The sequence below is a fragment of the Physella acuta genome, unplaced genomic scaffold (assembly GCF_028476545.2).
Source record: "Physella acuta isolate Inbredline_101_S28 unplaced genomic scaffold, ASM2847654v3 ptg000181l, whole genome shotgun sequence".
Taxonomy (NCBI): Eukaryota; Metazoa; Mollusca; class Gastropoda; family Physidae; genus Physella; species Physella acuta.
In genome coordinates this window covers 25,196-46,085 of record NW_026731700.1, presented here as the reverse complement: position 1 = coordinate 46,085, position 20,890 = coordinate 25,196, and the positions used below count along the sequence as shown (strand labels likewise).

Below are 20,890 nucleotides of genomic sequence, written 5' to 3'. Positions count from 1 at the left end.
GACTTGATAACATCTAAAGTAAAATAAATGGAACAAACTTAATCATACAAAAATATGTTACTCATGAACTGGTAAGAATGTGGAACAGGAAAATAAAACGACTGACATGGGACGTAAACGTAAGACTCGGGACGTATATAGTAAGACTCGGTACGTATATAGTAAGACTCGAGACGTATATAGTAAGACTCGGTACGTATATAGTAAGACTCGAGACGTATATAGTAAGACTCGGTACGTATACAGTAAGACTCGAGACGTATATAGTAAGACTCGGGACGTATATAGTAAGACTCGAGACGTATAAAGTAAGATATGGGACGCAGAGGCGTAGCGAGGGGGGCGGGGGGGGGGGGGGGGGGGGTGCGGACCGCACCGGATGACACCATTTGGGGGGGGGGGTGACACCAAGGCAAAAAATAGCAAAATATATAGAGAAAAATGATAATTCCACTTAATTAAGTATTAACTCGAGTGTTAAATAGTCTCTTAAGAGGTGCAAATAAAAAGTTTGAGGGGGGGGGGGGGGGGGTGCGGCAAATCGAAAGTTTGAGGGGGGGGGGGAGTGCAAATCGAAAGTTTGAGGGGGGGGGGGGTGCAAATCGAAAAGTTTGTCCCCGGGAAGGTACGCTACGCCTCTGGGGAGTGACACGATTAAGTTCCGCACCGGGTGATACCCGACCTCGCTACGCCACTGATGGGACGTATAAATTAATACATACATGGGACGTATAACGTAAGACATGAAACGTATAAAATAAGGCATAGGACGTAAAAGTAAGACTTTGGGCGTAAAATTAAGACGTGGGACGTATAAATTAAGACGTGGGACATATAAGACTCAGTTCAAATGGTGAAAAAAAGTTTGGAACACTTTCTCTCGGGCATCTCTCATTTTTCAGGCGGTGCCACCTTCCTCCCCCCCCCCCCCCACGAAATAGAACCATTTTCTCTCCCCTGCTCGGAAATTGAAGTCCGTCCCTTTCCCTCTCCGTCCGGTAGTTTCAAGTGCCTTCCGAGCAAAAATGTCTGAAAGAAACACTGGTTTGGAACCAATATAACATACAACAAGGGATGTCGTGGTCTAATGGTAGAGCTTACGACTGTTAGCCCAGATGTCTAGAGATAGGATCCCAGGCTTTTTAAGTCCACCAAGCTCTGGTGGGTACCAGACGCACGTAAGTGGGGCGAAGGCAGCTGGGCATATTACTGACCACACTATCCCCTGCATGTCGATGCCATTGAAATAGATAAACTCTACTTCATCTACCCCATACTTCTTTGGCACGAACGGGAAAAGATACTGAGACGATAAGCGACAACTCCTAGTCATTGGTCGACAGTCTTATTGTTTTCTTACAGAGATTTGAAACGTGAATTCAGAAATGAACTTGGTATATTGTTGCCTCTCCGAATATGAGAGGTATCAGATAGACTGGATTCATGTTATTCTACTTATTTTTTAACTGCGAGAAATTCTAAAGTACCAGAATGTGTTTAGTTGGAACTAAACAGGATTTTGTACTTTTGGTAGACATTCTGGTTTCTTTAGAACACAATCATGAAAGTTTCCTCTTTTCAAAGCTAGGAGGGTAACTTCCAACTTCCTACTCACGTGGGGGGGGGGGTGTCCTGCTCTCGATTTCCACCACAAAAAGATCGCAGTTCTCCTGGTAAACTCATTTCTAGGCCCACCAATTTAGTTGTATGGCTAAACATTTACTGTAAGACATTAACTATTTATTGTTTCACTGGAATGCCTTTAAAAGTTAAAAGTAAAGTGTAGAATACCTTGGGATCAATACAAAAGTAAAGGTTATAAAACAATGAATCAGACACGGGGGTCTGTTTTATTTTCATGATTTTAATCTGCTACTCATAAACTTGTACAGGGCATTATAATTATTTGTGTTGTAAACGAAAACTTTTTAAAATATGTCCATACGTATGTGTCACTCTATATATTTTGAAAGCGTATAGCTATGTGTAAGTCTGGCTACCTTAAGCTCTATGAAAGCATAATAGTATATGAGCCGACACAGGGCGTAGCATACGCCACTATTTAGTTAGTTGTTTTATTTTCTACTTTTCAGTAATTCATAATTTGCGTCCCTTCTCTTCCCCCCCCTTCCCCTCTCGTGAAAGCAGACGTCCGCGACGACAGTGAAAAGATCAAGCAGAACTTGTTACCTCCCCTTAGTTTCAAATAGTTTAAAAACTCAATTATCTGCCGTCACTAATTCTCCCCGGCTCTACGATTGTAAACATTTGGCGTTAACCACAGCTCACCAGACTGGTGGGGGTGGGGTGGTAGTGATATGGTCGGTTGCGCATGCCTGGAGAGCGAGGGAGGGGGCGGGTCGGCGTGGTGGTGGTGTCCCACATGGTCCCACGTAGAGAAGAATATATATAGATAAATTCGTGTTCCTTGATCTGTGCATGTTTGGCTGTGACTGCTATATTTTCACCAAGTCATATTATTGAGTATTGGTCAATATGTTTGTTCAAGAACGCCGGTGTGTACAGGTCTGACCATGTTTGTTCTAGCCTTATGGTGCACGTGTATGTGTGTCTAAATCTCGGTCCTAGGAAGGTCTTGTACTTTATAATTCAAGCTAATAGTCTGTATGTTCAATAGTCTGTCCTCAGAATATCGTGTGGTTGTAGATCTGCGAAAATGTTTGTTCGCTGATAATGTCTTGTATTTGTAGGTCTGCCTAAAAGTCTGTCGTTTGTCTTGTATTTGTGAGTCTGTCCAAAAGTCTGTCCTTTGTCTTGTATTTGTAGGTGTGCCCAAAAGTATGTCATATGAATGTCCTGTGTTTGTAGGTCTGCTTAAATGTCTGTCGTAGGCATGTTTTTAACTTCTGGATCTCCCCATATGACCCTCTGACACAGATGGTACCTGTCTATCCCCACCCTCTGACACAGATGGTACCTGTCTATCCCCATGACAGTCTGACACAGATGGTACCTGTCTATCCCCATGACAGTCTGACACAGATGGTACCTGCCTATCCCCACCCTTTGACACAGATGGTACCTGTCTATCCCCATCCTCTGACACAGATGGTACCTGTCTATCCCCATCCTCTGACACAGATGGTACCTGTCTATCCCCACCCTCTGACACAGATGGTACCTGCCTATCCCCATGACAGTCTGACACAGATGGTACCTGTCTATCCCCATGACAGTCTGACACAGATGGTACCTGTCTATCCCCATCCTTTGACACAGATGGTACCTGTCTATCCCCATCCTCTGACACAGATGGTACCTGTCTATCCCCATCCGCTGACACAGATGGTACCTGTCTATCCCCACCCTCTGACTCAGATGGTACCTGTCTATCCCAATCACCCTCTGACAGAGATAGCACCTGTCTATCCCCACCCTCTGACAGAGATGGTACCTGTCTATCCCCACCCTCTGACACAGATGGTACCTGTCTATCCCAATCACCCTCTGACAGAGATGGTACCTGTCTATCCCCATGACCGCCTGACACAGATGGTACCTGTCTATCCCAATCACCCTCTGACACAGATGGTACCTGCCTATCCCAATCACCCTCTGACACAGATGGTACCTGCCTATCCCAATCACCCTCTGACACAGATGGTACCTGCCTATCCCAATCACCCTCTGACAGAGATGGTACCTGCCTATCCCAATCACCCTCTGACACAGATGGTACCTGTCTATCCCCATGACCGTCCAAACATTAAAATAATTTGATACCCCACTTAAATTTTTCATGAGCCACGTAGAGCACGTGCAGTATGCACTCACGCATGGCGCACACGACACCTGCCATCTCAGGTAGATTGTACAGGTGATACATCACGTCTTCACGTTACCAGTTAAAATCTGACCAATAGGAAATCTCCAAAGAAATGAAATAGGAGATACGAAAAGCTTTTTTTTTTAAATTTGTTCCACGCCATGTTTTAGGATTTAAGTTTTAAGGTTGATGGCTTCAAAGTTTATTAGACATCGTGGTCCCCAATAAAGAGATAGAAATTATTAATTATTGATTGATTCCTAGACACTGACACAAGTTTGGCTACACTTTTTAGTTTTGCTTGACTTCAATAGTGAAGTGAGTCCGTTCATGTAGGCCTGTCAAATATTTCAAAGTGCAAAAGGTCAAATTAAGAAATGTCTGTCAACTCTAAAGCCGATGTTGTTCAATTTCAGCACCCCGGTGACTAACAGGAGTTTAGCTCGCACGGACTTAGATTTAACATTCTGAAGTTAGCTGAAATGACTATCACTGACATAAATTTAACATTCTGAAGTAAGCTGAGATGACTAGCCATACCTTATGTTTCACTGACATAGATTTAAGTTCATGATGTAAACTAAAATGACTGACCCTAATTAAGCTATCACTGAGGTAAATTCACCACCCGGATGTAAACTGAGAAAGTGCACTCTTCTAGGGCTATACCGTCTTTACCCTTTTTTTTTTTTTTGCGGGGCTCATGTTTCTGAGCGCACGTTTCTCGGCGTGTTTTGCGCTGCGCGCGTAATCCAACACCTCGCCCCTTCTCGCCCACATTAGTTCAACATTATGTACTATATTTATCACAGAGAAACAAAACAAAATGGCACCAAAAGGTAAAATTAAAAATTATGGGTGTAACCTACATTTTAATAAAGTATGAAATTACCCATCAAAAGCCTATTTGGGAACGGCGTAGTCAGTGTTTCTATGGGAGAGGGGGAGTGCCCACTGCCCCCCTCAACACCCCCACCCCCCAAAACGAAAACGAAACTATTTAAAAAATATATACTTTTACAAGTGTCCGCCACCCCCCCCCCCCTCCCCTCCCCGAAAGTTCAATCGTGTTGCAAGAATTTCATTTCAACCTTATAAATTCAGAACGAAGATGAAGAAGAAGTAAACCGATGGGCAATGTCGCAACTGCCACGACCCTGTTGGTATTGAAGAGTTCTAGACCGTCACCCATAACGTTCTAAGTTCTAAGGTAGATGATGGCGGGGGTCGAATGGCAGAGCTGATGACTTCTGACCCGAAAGTTTAGAGTTCGGATCTCGGGCTCGAGTCTGTAGGACGTCCCTGAGTCTACCCAGCCCCGGGGGGGGGGGGTACCTGACTCTCTCGTTGAGGAAAGTAAAGGCGGCTGTGCGTAGGTCATTGAACACATGAACTTTACTTCATCTGCCCCATCGTAGGCACGAACAGGAAAGGGTGAAGAGATGTGATACGTACAAAGGAACTTAGCTTTTAGGCGGACCGTCTGTAGTTTTGAGATAAGAATGGTAAAATAAAGAGTTCCGGTTATTCACTTTCTTGGTAATTTTCCGAATTAATTATTTATTAATCTTGTTCGTATGGTTTTAAACAAATAACGTCAACTTAATGCAGACACTAGCCTAAATAGCCAAACCCAAGTGTGAATCTCCTCAAGTGGTTAATCCACCAGCTGTACAAGTGCTCAAAGAAAGATGATACTCTGTTATTAAAATATTGTCGACAAGTAAATGATTTAAAATTTTTCCTACCGCCTTTTAAAAATGTCAACCGTTTAAATTTCAGTGGGGTTTTTTTTTTATTTAATTTAATTTTTTTAAATTTCAGGACATACTAAGTCTTAGTGATTTCTGGAAAATCCTAGCCTTTTTTTTTAGCTTTTTGAAAAGTCATGAACTTTTCACGAGTACACGTGAACTTCTTTGACATGTTCTAAATTAATCTTTTATTTATTTCATAACCCGCTTCCCCTACTTGTCAACTGCTGCAAAACTTGTCAAACTTAAAACCAAGTAGATCTACTTTTTTATTATTAAGAAGTAATCAACTGAAAATAACCCGATTGAAATCGGATCTTGAATAAAAGTGCTAGACTGGTAGAATTGGGACAGTCTAAACACGACTGCCCTCGCCGTGTCACCTGTAGAGCACATGGTAGCCCTCACATTCGGCGTAACCATGGGAGGCGGGCGGGGGATGGCTTGGGCGTGTAGCTAAAGTTTCCGTAAAATAGAATGAAAGTAATACAATATAAAATTCACATGTCTGATTTTCAGAAAAAGTCGGTGGCCAGAAAATATTTATTAAAAAACGTTTTTTTTTCTGTTAGCAATTTTCTTCAAACGGAAAAGGGGGATTTCTACATCATCCAGTATCAACAGCATATAGATCAGTGGTTCTCAAACAGGGTTCGATCGAACCCCAGGGGCTCGGTGAGTCAGTCTCAGGGGTTCGGCGGAGATCGAGATACATATCCGAGTCATATGATTCACAATCGGATGTTGTCAGCTCGGGCGATAGACGAACTATTAAGGGCAGAGAAGGGTCTGGTGAATGTACACGGTAATTGGTGGGAGTTCGGTGCCTCCAAAAGGTTAAGCAATCACTGCTATAGATCAGGGGTCGGCAACCTTTTGGGACAGAAGAGCCAAAAGTTATAATTTACCAAATATCCCCGTTTTTAAAGAGCCACTAACGTTTCTATTTCAATATTATGATATTTGATTAGGATTTTATATATATATATATATATATATATACATATATATATATATATATATATATATATATATATATATATATATATATATACTAGCCGTCCCGGCCAGGCCCTGCTCTGGCTTCTGTGAAAAACCTTTCTGTTACAGACCATTACCTGTGTGTTTAGTAATCATCATAAACCCGGCATTGCCCACCCAAACCACAACCAACCAAAACAACAAAACGCAAACATAACGCTAATACAATTACAAATACAAACGAAAACAAAAACCTAACAACAAACCCAACCACAACCACAAACACCAATACAAACACAAAGAAAAAACAAACAAAAAAGCAAACGGAAACAAAAACCTAACAACAAACCCAACCACAAACACCAATACCAACAAAAAAAAACAACGAAAAAGCAAACGAAAACAAACCAAATCCAAACGCAAAACCAACCAAAAACACAAATACAAACCCAAACAAAAAAACACAAACAAAAACGAAAAAAGAAAGAACAAAAACGAACCAAATCAAAACGCAACCACTAACGCAAACCCACCTAAACACAAAGAAAACACTAACGCGAACATAAACGCCCGGGGCGAAATCACCTGTTTTAGTTTAATGAACGGCTATAGTACCCCAACTTATTCATAGTCTTTTGCACTCACTTAAACGAACGCGCCTGTTTCAATTTAATGAACAATTATAATACTCCAAGCTTATCCGTAAAATACCTACAACATTTGCACTTGATCAATCCCCGCTAATTCCCAACACCAAAACAAAGTAATAAAAAGTAAATTATTTTCCACTAATGCAATGGTTCTATAAAGGGAAGTAATTGTGTTTTCCTAAAAATATCAAAGGGAAGTAAGTGCTATAGGACTAAATAAAGACATAATTAGAATTTTTGTAAAAGATGATATTTTTTTAAAACTTGTGTTTAATGAACATGCCGACAATTATTACTATAATTTGAAAAATGAAAATTATTTCCCAACACTTTCAATAGTAATTTTTTAACTCATAAATTTAGACAAATGCGCACGATAATTGTCTAACACTTAAATCCATCCAAGACCAACGACAAACATATGCGTTACAAACAGAACTGAGCTTTATATATTAGATATAGATACTATCCTAATATATAAAACCCCACGTTCGCACATCTCTCTCTCTCTCTCTCTGTCTGTCTGTCCGCAAAATATTTTCGCCGGACATCACGTCAGAATCGGCAGCAATATATGAAGAACTTTTTACGGATTTTTGTTGAAAATAATATGTTAGATGTTTTAAATGTATAACCACAATTTTATTTAAAGAAGAAAAATAAAAAATAAAGGCGTATTCGAATATAGAGAAACAGTATTATTTATGCAACCGGAAAAGTGTATAAACTTGGAACAAGAACGCATTTAACAATGACGTCGCATATTGTTTACACTAAAACAAGAGCACGAAACTGATGACGTCATATTCCGAGATTAGAATTTTAAAAAGTAAACTATTTCATTCAAATATGATTTAGATCTATGTACGCTATGAAATGTATACAATACGATTTTCTCGGCCTAAACTTTAAAAAAATTATTTTATCTATTTGGATTCTAGATCTAGAGATTCTAGATCTTGATCTAGATGATCTATAAAGCTAAGTTGTCGGGTGCCCGATAGGGCACTTCCCGGCGCCGCAGGCGCTTCAAATTTGGCAGGATCTTGCCTTGGGGCGACAGAACACGGGGGCCGGTTGGCCGAAAAGTCTACGATGAGGGGGGTCAAAACTGACCTCGACTGACCGGCGCCTTATATGGGCGAATTAATTAAGCATTCAAATTCTCAATGTTTTCGAAAGCCTAAGCGAAGCTGGGCAGCATGCCTAGTATATATATATATATATATATATATATATATATATATATATATATATATATATATATATATATATATATATATATATATATATATATATATATATATATTTCTTTAAAAATGAAATAATATTTAATCAAATAAAAAAATACATATGTTTCGCAGAAAAGTGTACTAAAGTATTTTATCTTGCTCTGCTAGAATAATAAAGTCAGTATTCAAAGTATAGAACTTTAATTATCGAATACTATTTACAACAGTTTCGCATTGCATGCCTTTTGAAAGTTTGTTTAAACCTGGCTCATAACTTATTTTCAGTTTCAAGTAGGCCTCTAGATTTTTATTTGTTAGTAGACTTCTATACTTTGTACTATATGCATGCAAGAAAACGCTTGCTCGCATAATATATTGATAGAAGACCGTCAGCACTCCAAATGCTAACTTCTTCACCTCACTGTAGCATCCGGGAAGACTATTCCATGCATCACATAATAGTGCCTCAACTCGCGGCATTACTTTTAGAGCTGTCCAGTTGTGCAGCGTAACGTGCATGTATTACTGTACCTCCGAATCATCTAATTTCCTCTTGAGATCTGTGAACTTACAGCTCCACAAATTTTTGGTTTTCAAATCTAGCAATTTAATTTGAAGCGAATCAGCAACAATTCCAAATAGCTCAAAGTTAATCTCATTTGTTTTTGTGTTGAGAGAATCTACTATGAACTTCAGAGTACTTGCATTTCTTTTGAATTGCTAAAATCTCTCAGTGAACCCATCCTTCATTTTGTTTATAGCAATGCTGAAGTGATTCATGTTAATAGTATCGTTAGTTTTATCATAATATTTTTTCAGATTTTTCGAAATAAAGTAATTTACCGCTCTCCGTGTCTTCAACAAAATAAAGTAATTTTTTTTTCGAAACAATCATCTTCTTCAAGCAAGGCATAGGCTGGGTTTTTTTTTCCATTAAACTCGTTTAGTTTCTTTGTGATATCCACCATGAAGTTGAATGTTTCTATTTGGGATAGACAAGTTAATAGGAAGTACATTGAAATGGGGAGTAGTTAAATATTATAATATTAATATATTAGCGAGTGTTTATTGTTTATGTTTATTATTTTATCGTTCATTACCGAGTATTGCAAAACAATATTTTTGTGAGATTTGAAAATAAAATAAATAATTTTAATATTTGTGCATAGAGCTGAAGAGCCGTCTATCGACACAAAAAGAGCCGCATGCTGCTCGCGAGCTGCAGGTTGCAGACTTTGCTATAGATGTATGCCTGCAGTATTTTATTTCAGGGATAAACAACTTAGATGCTAGTTCCTAGGTTTTACTGTCTCTAGTCACACAGCTGCCGTTGTTTCAATTGTTGGATCTCTTATCACGTTGGTGCTGTTTACGATTTAGGTTGGGTGGGGTGGTGATATTATGTAATAATAGAGGCGGGTCTTGATGGAAGATGGGTGTCAACATCACCTAGCAACACAAGACTTCAATGGTAGCAGATATGGCTCAGTTTTGTAACAGATGAGATTCTAAAAAATGAATTAGTTTTAGATTGAAACATAAAAAAAAACCCAGACAAAATGAATTTTTTGTTTAGAGAAATGTATTTATTTCGCTAGCCTGCCGCACAACAATAAAAAATCTAGAGTACTAGAACTTGAAGGATTGACAGGATATGGTTTATTTGTATCCTTGTACAACAGGTAAAAACAACAGGTACTCATGTACTTGAAGCGTAAGAATAAAATTAATTTTAACAAGGGTCAGAAGCTATGGCAGTTTTGTTCTGTTACTGACGGGGTATGAGTGACAAGAATAGGAAAGTATGGTCTGACCACAATGTCTGTTACATTGTACGGGTATTCTCAGACTCAAGCAAATATCATCTCCCTGACCCCAAGCAGGACCCAATGGGACCTCACTGACCCCTGTCACGAGTCTAAGATTCCCCAACTCCAGCCACCTGATCTAGGTAAAGATGTCACAACATCATGCTGACCACCAATAGTTAGATGCTTAAGGTATACATGTACTCTACTTCATCTACTTCATTTGGTATAATTCTTTAATATGCTCACCTACTAGGTATATTCACAGATTTAAAACACCACAAAAGTTGTGAGAATAGCAGCATGTTAACATACCAAACAGTTGTGAATATAGCCCGCACAGTTGAGAAACCATCAACACCACATCTCTCTCACACAACAGCACCATCCTCTCACAACAGCACCATCCACATACAACAGCACCACCCTTACACAACAGCACCATCCTCACACAACAGCATCATCCACACACAACAGCACCATCCACACACAACAGCACAACCCTCACACAACAGCACCATCCTCACACAACAGCACCATCCTCTCACAACAGCACCATCCACATACAACAGCACCACCCTTACACAACAGCACCATCCTCACACAACAGCATCATCCACACACAACAGCACCATCCACACACAACAGCACCACCCTCACACAACAGCACAACCCTCACACAACAGCACCATCCTCACACAACAGCACCATCCACACACAACAGCACCATCCACACACAACAGCACCATCCACACAGAACAGCACCATCCTCACACAACAGCACCATCCACACACAACAGTACCACTCTCACACAACAGCACCATCCACACACAACAGCATCATCCTCACACAACAGCACCACCCTCAGTTGTGAATATAGCCCGCACAGTTGAGAAACCATCAACACCACATCTCTCTCACACAACAGCACCATCCTCTCACAACAGCACCATCCACATACAACAGCACCACCCTTACACAACAGCACCATCCTCACACAACAGCATCATCCACACACAACAGCACCATCCACACACAACAGCACAACCCTCACACAACAGCACCATCCTCACACAACAGCACCATCCTCTCACAACAGCACCATCCACATACAACAGCACCACCCTTACACAACAGCACCATCCTCACACAACAGCATCATCCACACACAACAGCACCATCCACACACAACAGCACCACCCTCACACAACAGCACAACCCTCACACAACAGCACCATCCTCACACAACAGCACCATCCACACACAACAGCACCATCCACACACAACAGCACCATCCACACAGAACAGCACCATCCTCACACAACAGCACCATCCTACTCACACAACATCACCACCCTCACACAACAGCATCATCCTCACACAACAGCACCATCCACACACAACAGCACCATCCTCACACAACAGCACCATCCTCACACAACAGCACCATCCTACTCACACAACATCACCACCCTCACACAACAGCATCATCCTCACACAACAGCTCCATCCACATACAACAGCTCCATCCTCACACAACGGCACCACCCTCACACAACAGCACCATCCACACACAACAGCACCATCCACACAGAACAGCACCATCCTCACACAACAGCACCATCCTACTCACACAACATCACCACCCTCACACAACAGCATCATCCTCACACAACAGCACAATCCACACACAACAGCACCATCCTCACACAACAGCACCATCCTCACACAACAGCACCATCCTACTCACACAACATCACCACCCTCACACAACAGCATCATCCTCACACAACAGCACCATCCACACACAACAGCACCATCCTCACACAACAGCACCATCCTCACACAACAGCACCATCCTACTCACACAACATCACCACCCTCACACAACAGCACCACCCTCACACAACAGCATCATCCTCACACAACAGCTCCATCCACATACAACAGCTCCATCCTCACACAACGGCTCCATCCACATACAACAGACCTATCCTCTCACAACGGCACCACCCTCACACAACAGCACCATCCACATACAACAGCACTATCCTCACACAACAGTACCATCCTCACACAACAGCACCATCCTACTCACACAAGAGCACCATCCTCCACATACAGCAGCACAACCCTCACACAACAGCACCATCCACACACAACAGCACCAACCTCACACAACAGCACCACCCTCACACAACAGCACCACCCTCACACAACAGCACCATCCACACACAACAGCACCACTCTCCTCACACAACAGCACCACTCTCCTCACACAACAGCACCATCCACACACAACAGCACCATCCACACACAACAGCACCATCCACACACAACAGCACCATCCTCACACAACAGCACCATCCACACAACAGCACCATCCTCACACAACAGCACCATCCTCACACAACAGCATCATGCATGATGACAAAAACCTTTGCACTTTTTCCTACGTCTCAAAACTCACTTCTGTGAAGGGATCATATAAACACATTAAAGCAAGCTCATGTACTTTACACAGTCACTGGACCCTGCATCTGATGTACATCCCTCAACCTCTGAGGGGATTAAGTCAGGGGATTAACCTGCTCATGTTCCAGCCTTCTTGGACAGAAATAAGTTCTCCAGGGTTGTAAAATATCAGGAGTATTTCTTCGCAAGCTGTTTTAAAATTTTTAATGTCGACCCCCGGTATCCACCGCCAAAATGATTCCTGAAAATAAAAAAACACTGATGACATGTTTAAAAAGGACTTTTTCTTCTTCTTCTTCGTTCTTAATTATTAGTGTTGAAGGGGATCGAGATTTATCTGCCAGTGGGTTTGAACTCGAGACTTTGTTCGAATTTATCAACCATGAGCTTTTTGCCGACTCGACCACGCCTCCAACACAATTAAGCGTTACGTGTCAACTGGTTATGCGCCATTGAGGTCATTGACTCCGATTTCAGCCTGCTTTTCTTTTTGGATTTGCTTCCATAGCCTTTGTCCAACCAAGAACAAACTACAAGGCAGCAGTTGTTTAATTTTGGAGTTGTCTCTCCTAGAAGAGTGGCTGTCCCCAGCTAACGAGCCTCATCTGCCCGAGGGTTTGAACTCGAGACTTTTCGGTTTAGCAACCATGAGCTTTACCGACTCGACCACTTTTTCAAATTTACTGATTTTAGTGACTTATTTTAAAAAACAGTAAAAATAAAAATACATCAATTAACTGTATGAAAAGGACATTAAAATTTATTGATATTAATAACTTATTTTCATAAATGTTTAAAGTGACCGGGTGGTTTATACCCAGCCCCCTTTACTTTCCTTAACATGTTTCAGGTACTCATATGGGCTGGGTGGAGTAAAAAAAAGTCCTACATACACTACCCTAAGTTCCAAACTTCTGACTTTTATCTTAGCTGTCAAGCTCAACAATGTTAGAACCACCCAATTTTTTAAATTTAAATTAAATGTTAAAAAAAAAATTTGAACAGTAGTTTATAATGTCCTTAGTGTTAAAGTTATTACCGATAACCACAATGAAATTTAACACCTACATTCTACCTGTATATTATTTCATAAAAACTTGAATCAATGGCCAGAAATGCTACTCACAGAAGTGAAAATCATTTATCCAAACAGATGATAAAATTGGTTTTGCATTTCATGTGTACTTAAATAAAAACAATTTTCAGAGTGGATGTTTGAATTCCCATTCACAAAAATAACCTGTAATCATAGTTTGCTAATCTAGAGCAGAGAGTACAATGACGTGGGTTAAAACTATTTACTATGGTCTCCCTTAAGGTAGGCTTGTTCTATTGTTGCTATGGCTAATGGATTTCTCTGTACAATTTACAAAGTGGTGTTGTGTCACAGTAACCTTTGTTTTCATTCACAATCAAATTAAAATTTAATTTGATTGTGAATGAAAACAAAGGTTACAATATTCATCTCAGACAGAGAGTAATCACATTATGACAGGTGATCCCTAGACATCATGACCAGACATCATCATCACCATTGCCAGACACCAACAGACATCATCAACATCACTGGACACATCAAAATAGCCAGACATGACTAGACATCATCAGAAATGATTACACATCACCAGACATCATCAACATCATCAGACAATACTAGTCATTGCCAGACACTAACAGATATCATCAACATCACAAGAAATCAAATGGTAAAAGAAAAGGGGTAGGCCAAAAAAACTTGGAGACGTGCCTTGGATTTGGATGATGACACAAGAAAAATAAAATTACCCCTGGTGGCAGTTGAAAAACTCACCCTAGCGTAGGACATGAACAACCCATACTAACCAAGCCACACAACAGTTTAGAACACAGACCACCCGTATATAAATCAAGATGGGGAAGAGTGGTTGGCTGGTAGACCGCATAATTGTTAGACCACATTATCCGGGCTTGAGCCTGTAGGACGTCCCTGAGTCTACCCAGCTCTGATGGGTACATGACTCACAAACAAAGTTGGCTGGGGATAGTGGTGACCACATTATCCCCTTTAGAATGCTGAGGTGATTAAAACAGATGAACTCTACTTCATCTGCCCCTTGTGTCTACAGCATCAACATGAAAAGATGACATTATGAAGCAAGACACACATACCAGTGGTTGAAGTAATGAACCAAGACACACATACCAGTAGTTGAAGTAATGAACCAAGACACACATACCAGTGGTTGAAGTAATGAAGCAAGACACACATACCAGTGGTTGAAGTAATGAACCAAGACACACATACCAGTGGTTGAAGTAATGAACCAAGACACACATACCAGTGGTTGAAGTAGTGAAACAAGACACACATACCAGTGGTTGAAGTAGTGAACCAAGACACACATACCAGTGGTTGAAGTAATGAACCAAGACACACATACCAGTGGTTGAAGTAATGAACCAAGACACACATACCAGTGGTTGAAGTAATGAAGCAAGACACACATACCAGTGGTTGAAGTAATGAACCAAGACAAACAAACCAGTGGTTGAAGTAGTGAAGCAAGACACACATACCAGTGGTTGAAGTAGTGAAGCAAGACACACATACCAGTGGTTGAAGTAGTGAAGCAAGACACACATACCAGTGGTTGAAGTAGTGAAACATCATGTACAGCTCCTGTCTGTCATCAAAGCCGAGCAGCTGGGGCAGTAGAGTGTGGTAGCTGCTGAAGTAGGCTTTACCAAACCCACCAAACATCTTGGAGATGGCCAGGTCGTATTCAGCATGGCCGTAGAATGATGCTGGGTCAAATATTACTGAAACATTACAGCAATAAAATGATATGGGGATTGATAAGGGGTGGTCGGAATTTCTAAAAAAAAAAAAAACAGTTGGATGTAGGGGGAGGGGGTGGTTAAAAATATGAAGAGGCATAATTAATTAATTAAAATATATTTTTGTAGAAAATCATATTTATCATTTTTAGTGTGGGGGATTGGAACTCTGTGGTATCATTTTGGGAAGGGGAGGGTTTTCAATTGGAACTCTGATATTCTTTTGGGGATGGGAGGGGGGAGGTCTGGATTTTTTTTAAACATTCAAATGATGGGGCTACGAGGTAAAATTTGTAAAATGGTTGACACCTTGAACAAAATTAAATTAGGAATATAAACTATAAATAGATTTTAAAGTAAATTTTGAGTTACATAACTTAGTAATTACTTAGATTTATTTTTTTATTTCTTCTATCCTTAAGTTCAATTACAAATACCAGTGTGGAAGATTTTTAAGGGGAAGCAACAAGTATTAACCTGGGCCATCATCAGTTGATCCAGCATTCCCTCCCCATAGATCTCCATGTAGCAGTGCTGGCTTGATGTCCAACCCTTTAAACATCTTATGTAAGTTCTGTGACAAGCTGTTCCATTCAGCCTCAGCTTCCTGCAATTGTTTTATATTTACATATCCATTTCTAGTTTTATATTTACATACTTATTTCTATAGTTTTATATTTACACACCCACTTCTATAGTTTTATATTTACACAACCATTGCTTTAGTTTTATATTTACACACCCGTTTCTATAGTTTTTATATTTACACACCCATTTCTATAGCTTTCTATTTACATGTATTTATATACTTTTATTTTTACACACCCACTTCTATAGTTTTATACTTACATGCATTTCTATACTTTTATATTAACACACCCATTTCTCTAGTTTTATATTTATGTACTCATTTCTGTAATTTTATATTTACAAACTCATTTCTATACTTTTATTACACTGATTAGTAAACTTTTATATTTACACAAATTTCTATAGTCTTGCATTTCTATAGTATTATATTTCTGTACGTTTATATTTACACACTGATTTCTTTGTTTTGTATTTGCACACGCATATCTACAGTTTTATATTTACATGCATTTCTATAGTTTTATAACTATACACTAATTTCTATTATAACTATACACTAATTTCTATAGTTGTATATTTATAAATATAAAATACGAAACAATAAATGAAACACTTTCAAAGTTACTCAGTTTTTAAGATAAACAATTTAAGATAAACAACTCAACTAAAAAAGGTTTTTTTTTAAAAAATGATGACATCTTACCCTGTCTCCCGCTAACTTCACGTGTTGGTCAATTTTTTTGGCAAAAAATGTCTGAATATAAAAAAAGTTGTTTTTCTTTTAATTTTAAAATTGACAATTGTTACTTTTATCATATTAATATAACTGATAAGTCATGAAACAAACAAAATAATTTGACCAAAAAAAGTTCAGATATAGGTAGGCCTGTCAACAACAAAAAAACTTAAAATAAATTTTAATAAGTGAAGAAGTATTTACTCTCTACCCACCACCCAATCGTCTTCATAGTTGTTCTCTTGTGGCAGAAAACCACAACAAGTTTGCACAGGGAATCCAAACTTGTCGACATATCCAGAGTATTTCTGGTGTATGGACTGTTCTGATGTGGCCCTCTTGGCACCAAGTGTTGAATTATGAAGGTGAAGTCTGGAACAGATACAAGTTTTAACCAGGTAAGCTTTGTGTTTTAAATTTTGGATTTGTTCTCTGGCTGTATTACAGTAAAATTTTGGATTTATTCTCTATCTTTATTACAGTAAAAAATTGGATTTGTTCTTGAACTTTATTACTGTTAAAAAATTATTTGTTCTCTAAATCTTCAGTGTTGTTAAAAAGACAACAATTCAATCAACAAATCAATACAAATTATGCTTTAATAAACTATTGTTTCTTTATACTTAATGTAGTATTGATTGATGATTAGCCATACATTTGTACAGTACTATTGTTGCTAAAGGTATTTTAACCTATTGTGTTAAGTTTAGGGCACAAACACAAGCATTTGTGTCAGATTTTTGTATAGAGATGTGGATATGGTTATTTGTTAAGCCCCAGAATATTTTAGACTTCCTTTCAATGAAATCCAAGTATTGGGAATCTAGCAGAAACTTTATTTTTTTAAAGTGGGGTGCTAAGCCATATTTCTAGAGCATCTCTAACATTGTAGACAACAACCAGTCACCAACATTGTTTTATCAGCCTCAAAATTGTTTTGTTTTATTTCTTTAGAGATTTGTGTTTTTAAATCTATTAAAATATGATTAAACCTTGCCATTTGCTCCCCAAGTTTAGCAGCATGGTGGGACAGAGGTTGGATGTCTACATATTCCATGACCAGCATAGCTCCAGCCTTGGGGCTTCTGATAACCTATTCAAGAATTCAAGCAAATGATGTATTGCTTCACATACCCCACAAAGAACAGTAGTTCTCAAAACTAGACATAATCAAATGTTCTTAAAAAAAGGTTTGAATATATTTAACTTGGAGGTTGGGCATGTGTCTTCTTTGAGAGCATTATTTTTAAATACATATTTTTAAAAAAAGGTTAATTTATGTTAGTTGTTTTTGCTGTTTATTCATGATAAATTAAACTTCTTAAGTTGTGAAAATTGTCTCTAATACTAAAATTACAAACATAACATTAAAATATATTCTAGGAACAAATGTTCAGATTAAATTAAATTATTAAATTATATTCTAGGAACAGGTTTTACACATTAAATTCAAATTTTTTTTAACAGCTTACCTTAATAGGTTTTGGAACACGAACTTCATTTGCTGTGGACAGCGCAATCAAGCTTTCATATTCTCCTTCAAACATCAGATCTGCCTAAAAAACAAGTTAATAAAAAGTCTAGTGACAATTTAAGCGAAATTTCCTTATGTTATCCATAACAATTTTTTATTTTTTGTGGCCAAACAAAAGGATATTTTTTTGCGCTAAAAACCTACATGATGCTCAGTTTAAATTAAAAATATCATCCTAGGCCTACACGATGCTCAGTTTAAAAATTCTTAATTAATTTTTTGTGACCCAACGAAAGGATATTTTTGAAAACTTTCTTCGGCAATATTGTTCTAAATTATGGCAGGAATCGATTGGTAAATATTTCAAGTCGCTAAGTGGTCTGGTTGCAGAGATATGGGCCAAAAACTGCATTTTTTCGAGGTTTTTTGGCTTTTCCGGGAAATCCAGGAAGGAATTCCTGGAATTTTTTTGGCCCACAATCATCCACGGAACTTGCTTAACATATTTGCTTTTGGAACTAGTCCTCGATATTGCTTCGTTGAGGAGGAGATACCACTTAAAGCTGCGGACACACATCCATCCATTCATTCACACATCCAGAAATGACGAGTTAATAATCGCAATTGTCCGTATGGAAATTGTGCTAAAAAACAGTTTACATTTAGACAAACAGTTATAATACAATAACTAAAACGTTGAATAAAGTCACTAGTTTTAAGGTATTTGAAAATACATTACCTTATCTTTATTATTAAATTTCACAAATATTTTCCCATTTTCAGTTTCATAGGCTGTGCCTTGGCTGATACACCCCCCACCTCCTTCACCCGTTCTTTGCAGGGAGGTAACACCAAGTTCCCTTTTCAGTAAGTCTTCAAGGGAGCTCATTCTGTTCAAGAAAGTAAATCAAGAATGTGATAATTATAGGTGTATCAGTCTAACATTAAACAAGGCGGTTAAAAATGTGGAACTCCAGGTTAAAAAAAGTAAAGTTCCTGTTTCAGACCTAACATATCCTTATTGCAGATGATGTGTCTTGACCTTGACATATGAAGGGGTGGTGTGATCAGCACCAGAGTTTCTTCCAGGCATCTTTTCGGGGGGGTTTGGCCCCCCCCCCCCCCCGAACGAAATGAAATTAATATAATTTATATAGAAAATATATACTTTTAACAGTGTCCGCCCCCCCCCCCCCCGAAGAAAGTTTACCCCCCCCCAGAAAATTTCAAGTGCCCCCCCCAATTTCCCAAATGGGGTTCAGTGTTCAGGTACCCATCAGAGCTAGGTGGACTTAGAAACATCCTGCAATCTCAACTGAGATCCAAACTCAAGACCTGCTGCTGAGCAGCCTGCTGACTACCAGTTGAGTAGTATATATATATATATATATATATATATATATATATATATATATATATATATATATATATATATATATATATATATATATATATATATATATATATATATATATATATATATACTAATATAGCTAGTAATAAATACTTGAATACTACAAAATAGGGTAATCTATCGTTTTGGGTACGTAAAATCGCCCGCGATTTGTAATGTGAAAAACAGGTGACTCCTTAAATTTTAATAATTATTTCACATTTTGAGGAGGATTTATGTTTTAAAAAATTCAAAAAATGTTTCCTTGATTCATTTATGTACCTGTTTTTAAACAATTGAATTAAAATTTTTCCGTAATAAATGAAGACTAGCGATGTTTCCAACAGATGCAACCATGCTCATTTGACATTTACTATAGCAGCCATCTTGTCTAAGTTTTATATTTATAAGCTTTTAGCGCCAGATTCAGGGGGAAGCCACTCTATTTTACAAATGGCTGCTGTTTATATAGCAAATCTTGCTCTCAGACACCGCTGTTTAAAGTTAATTTCTGGCCTATATCGATATATTTAGCCATTGATTTAGGTTTATTATTCATTTATCTATAATATTTGACACAAACGTATGACAATACACTTCTATTAAAGCCTTGACAATGAGGTAACGTTTTCGTACATAAATAACCGCGGGCGATTTTACGTACCCAAAACGATAGATTAAATTAGATTACCCAAAATACTAGGCCCTACGTAAAATAACGATCTGTTTCTATTTTAAATAAACTACGAGATTCGAGATAAAATCTACACGTAGATCTAGATCTAGATCTAGCATGCATCTACCACTAGAGATACAGATAGATCTAGATCTAGTACTTCTTATTCGAGATTTTTACTTTACTAACTGTAACTTTTCAAGTCTGCTACGACTCACTCTAATCTCTAGTGTTGACAAACATCAACAAATTAAAAAATATAACCGGAAATCATTAAGTAAATGATCAAAAAGATGAAATTCTAGACTAGTTAGGCGTGCTTAAAAATCGTTTTAAATTTCCATTTATCTAGATCTAAATTAAATATAGATAGAATTAAAAACTACACTTTAAAATTCTACATTTTTTCATCTTTCTCTTAATTGTAAATTTTTGTGTCTATCTTTATTTTTACAGTCACTAATCAACACTTTTGCGTCAAAAATTTGTTAGGCCTGGTGTAAAAATTGTGGAGT

At 38.5% G+C, this 20,890-nt stretch overlaps 1 protein-coding gene across 4 annotated transcripts; it reads right to left on the bottom strand.

Annotated features, from left to right (window-relative positions):
• Positions 1-10,000: 10,000 nt before the first annotated feature.
• Positions 10,001-20,615, bottom strand: LOC131936600 (ketosamine-3-kinase-like). 4 transcript variants are annotated; one of them, XM_059293660.1, is made up of 9 exons: positions 20,594-20,615; positions 19,046-19,196; positions 18,305-18,388; positions 17,825-17,925; positions 17,048-17,204; positions 16,800-16,850; positions 15,983-16,112; positions 15,313-15,487; positions 10,001-12,929 (listed from the first exon to the last, which is right to left on the bottom strand). In XM_059293660.1, exons 2-9 carry the CDS (start codon positions 19,193-19,195, stop codon positions 12,857-12,859), a joined length of 921 nt encoding a protein of 306 aa, XP_059149643.1. In that variant the 5' UTR covers position 19,196; positions 20,594-20,615; the 3' UTR covers positions 10,001-12,856. The 4 variants fall into 4 exon arrangements, with proteins under 4 accessions (XP_059149643.1, XP_059149642.1, XP_059149644.1 ...); XM_059293659.1 differs by having other exon boundaries at positions 20,556-20,610; XM_059293661.1 differs by lacking the exon at positions 20,594-20,615 and adding an exon at positions 20,565-20,585.
• Positions 20,616-20,890: the final 275 nt, after the last annotated feature.

Coding starts and splice junctions, on each gene's coding strand:
- LOC131936600 (XM_059293660.1), bottom strand. CDS start 19,195: ATGAGCTCCCTTGAAGACTTACTGAAAAGGGAACTTGGTGTTACCTCC. Junction 16,113..16,799: donor TGAAGTTAGCGGGAGACAGG/GTAAGATGTCAT, acceptor AAACAATTGCAG/GAAGCTGAGGCTGAATGGAA. Junction 12,930..15,312: donor TTTCACTACTTCAACCACTG/GTATGTGTGTCT, acceptor TTTTATTTTCAG/GAATCATTTTGGCGGTGGAT.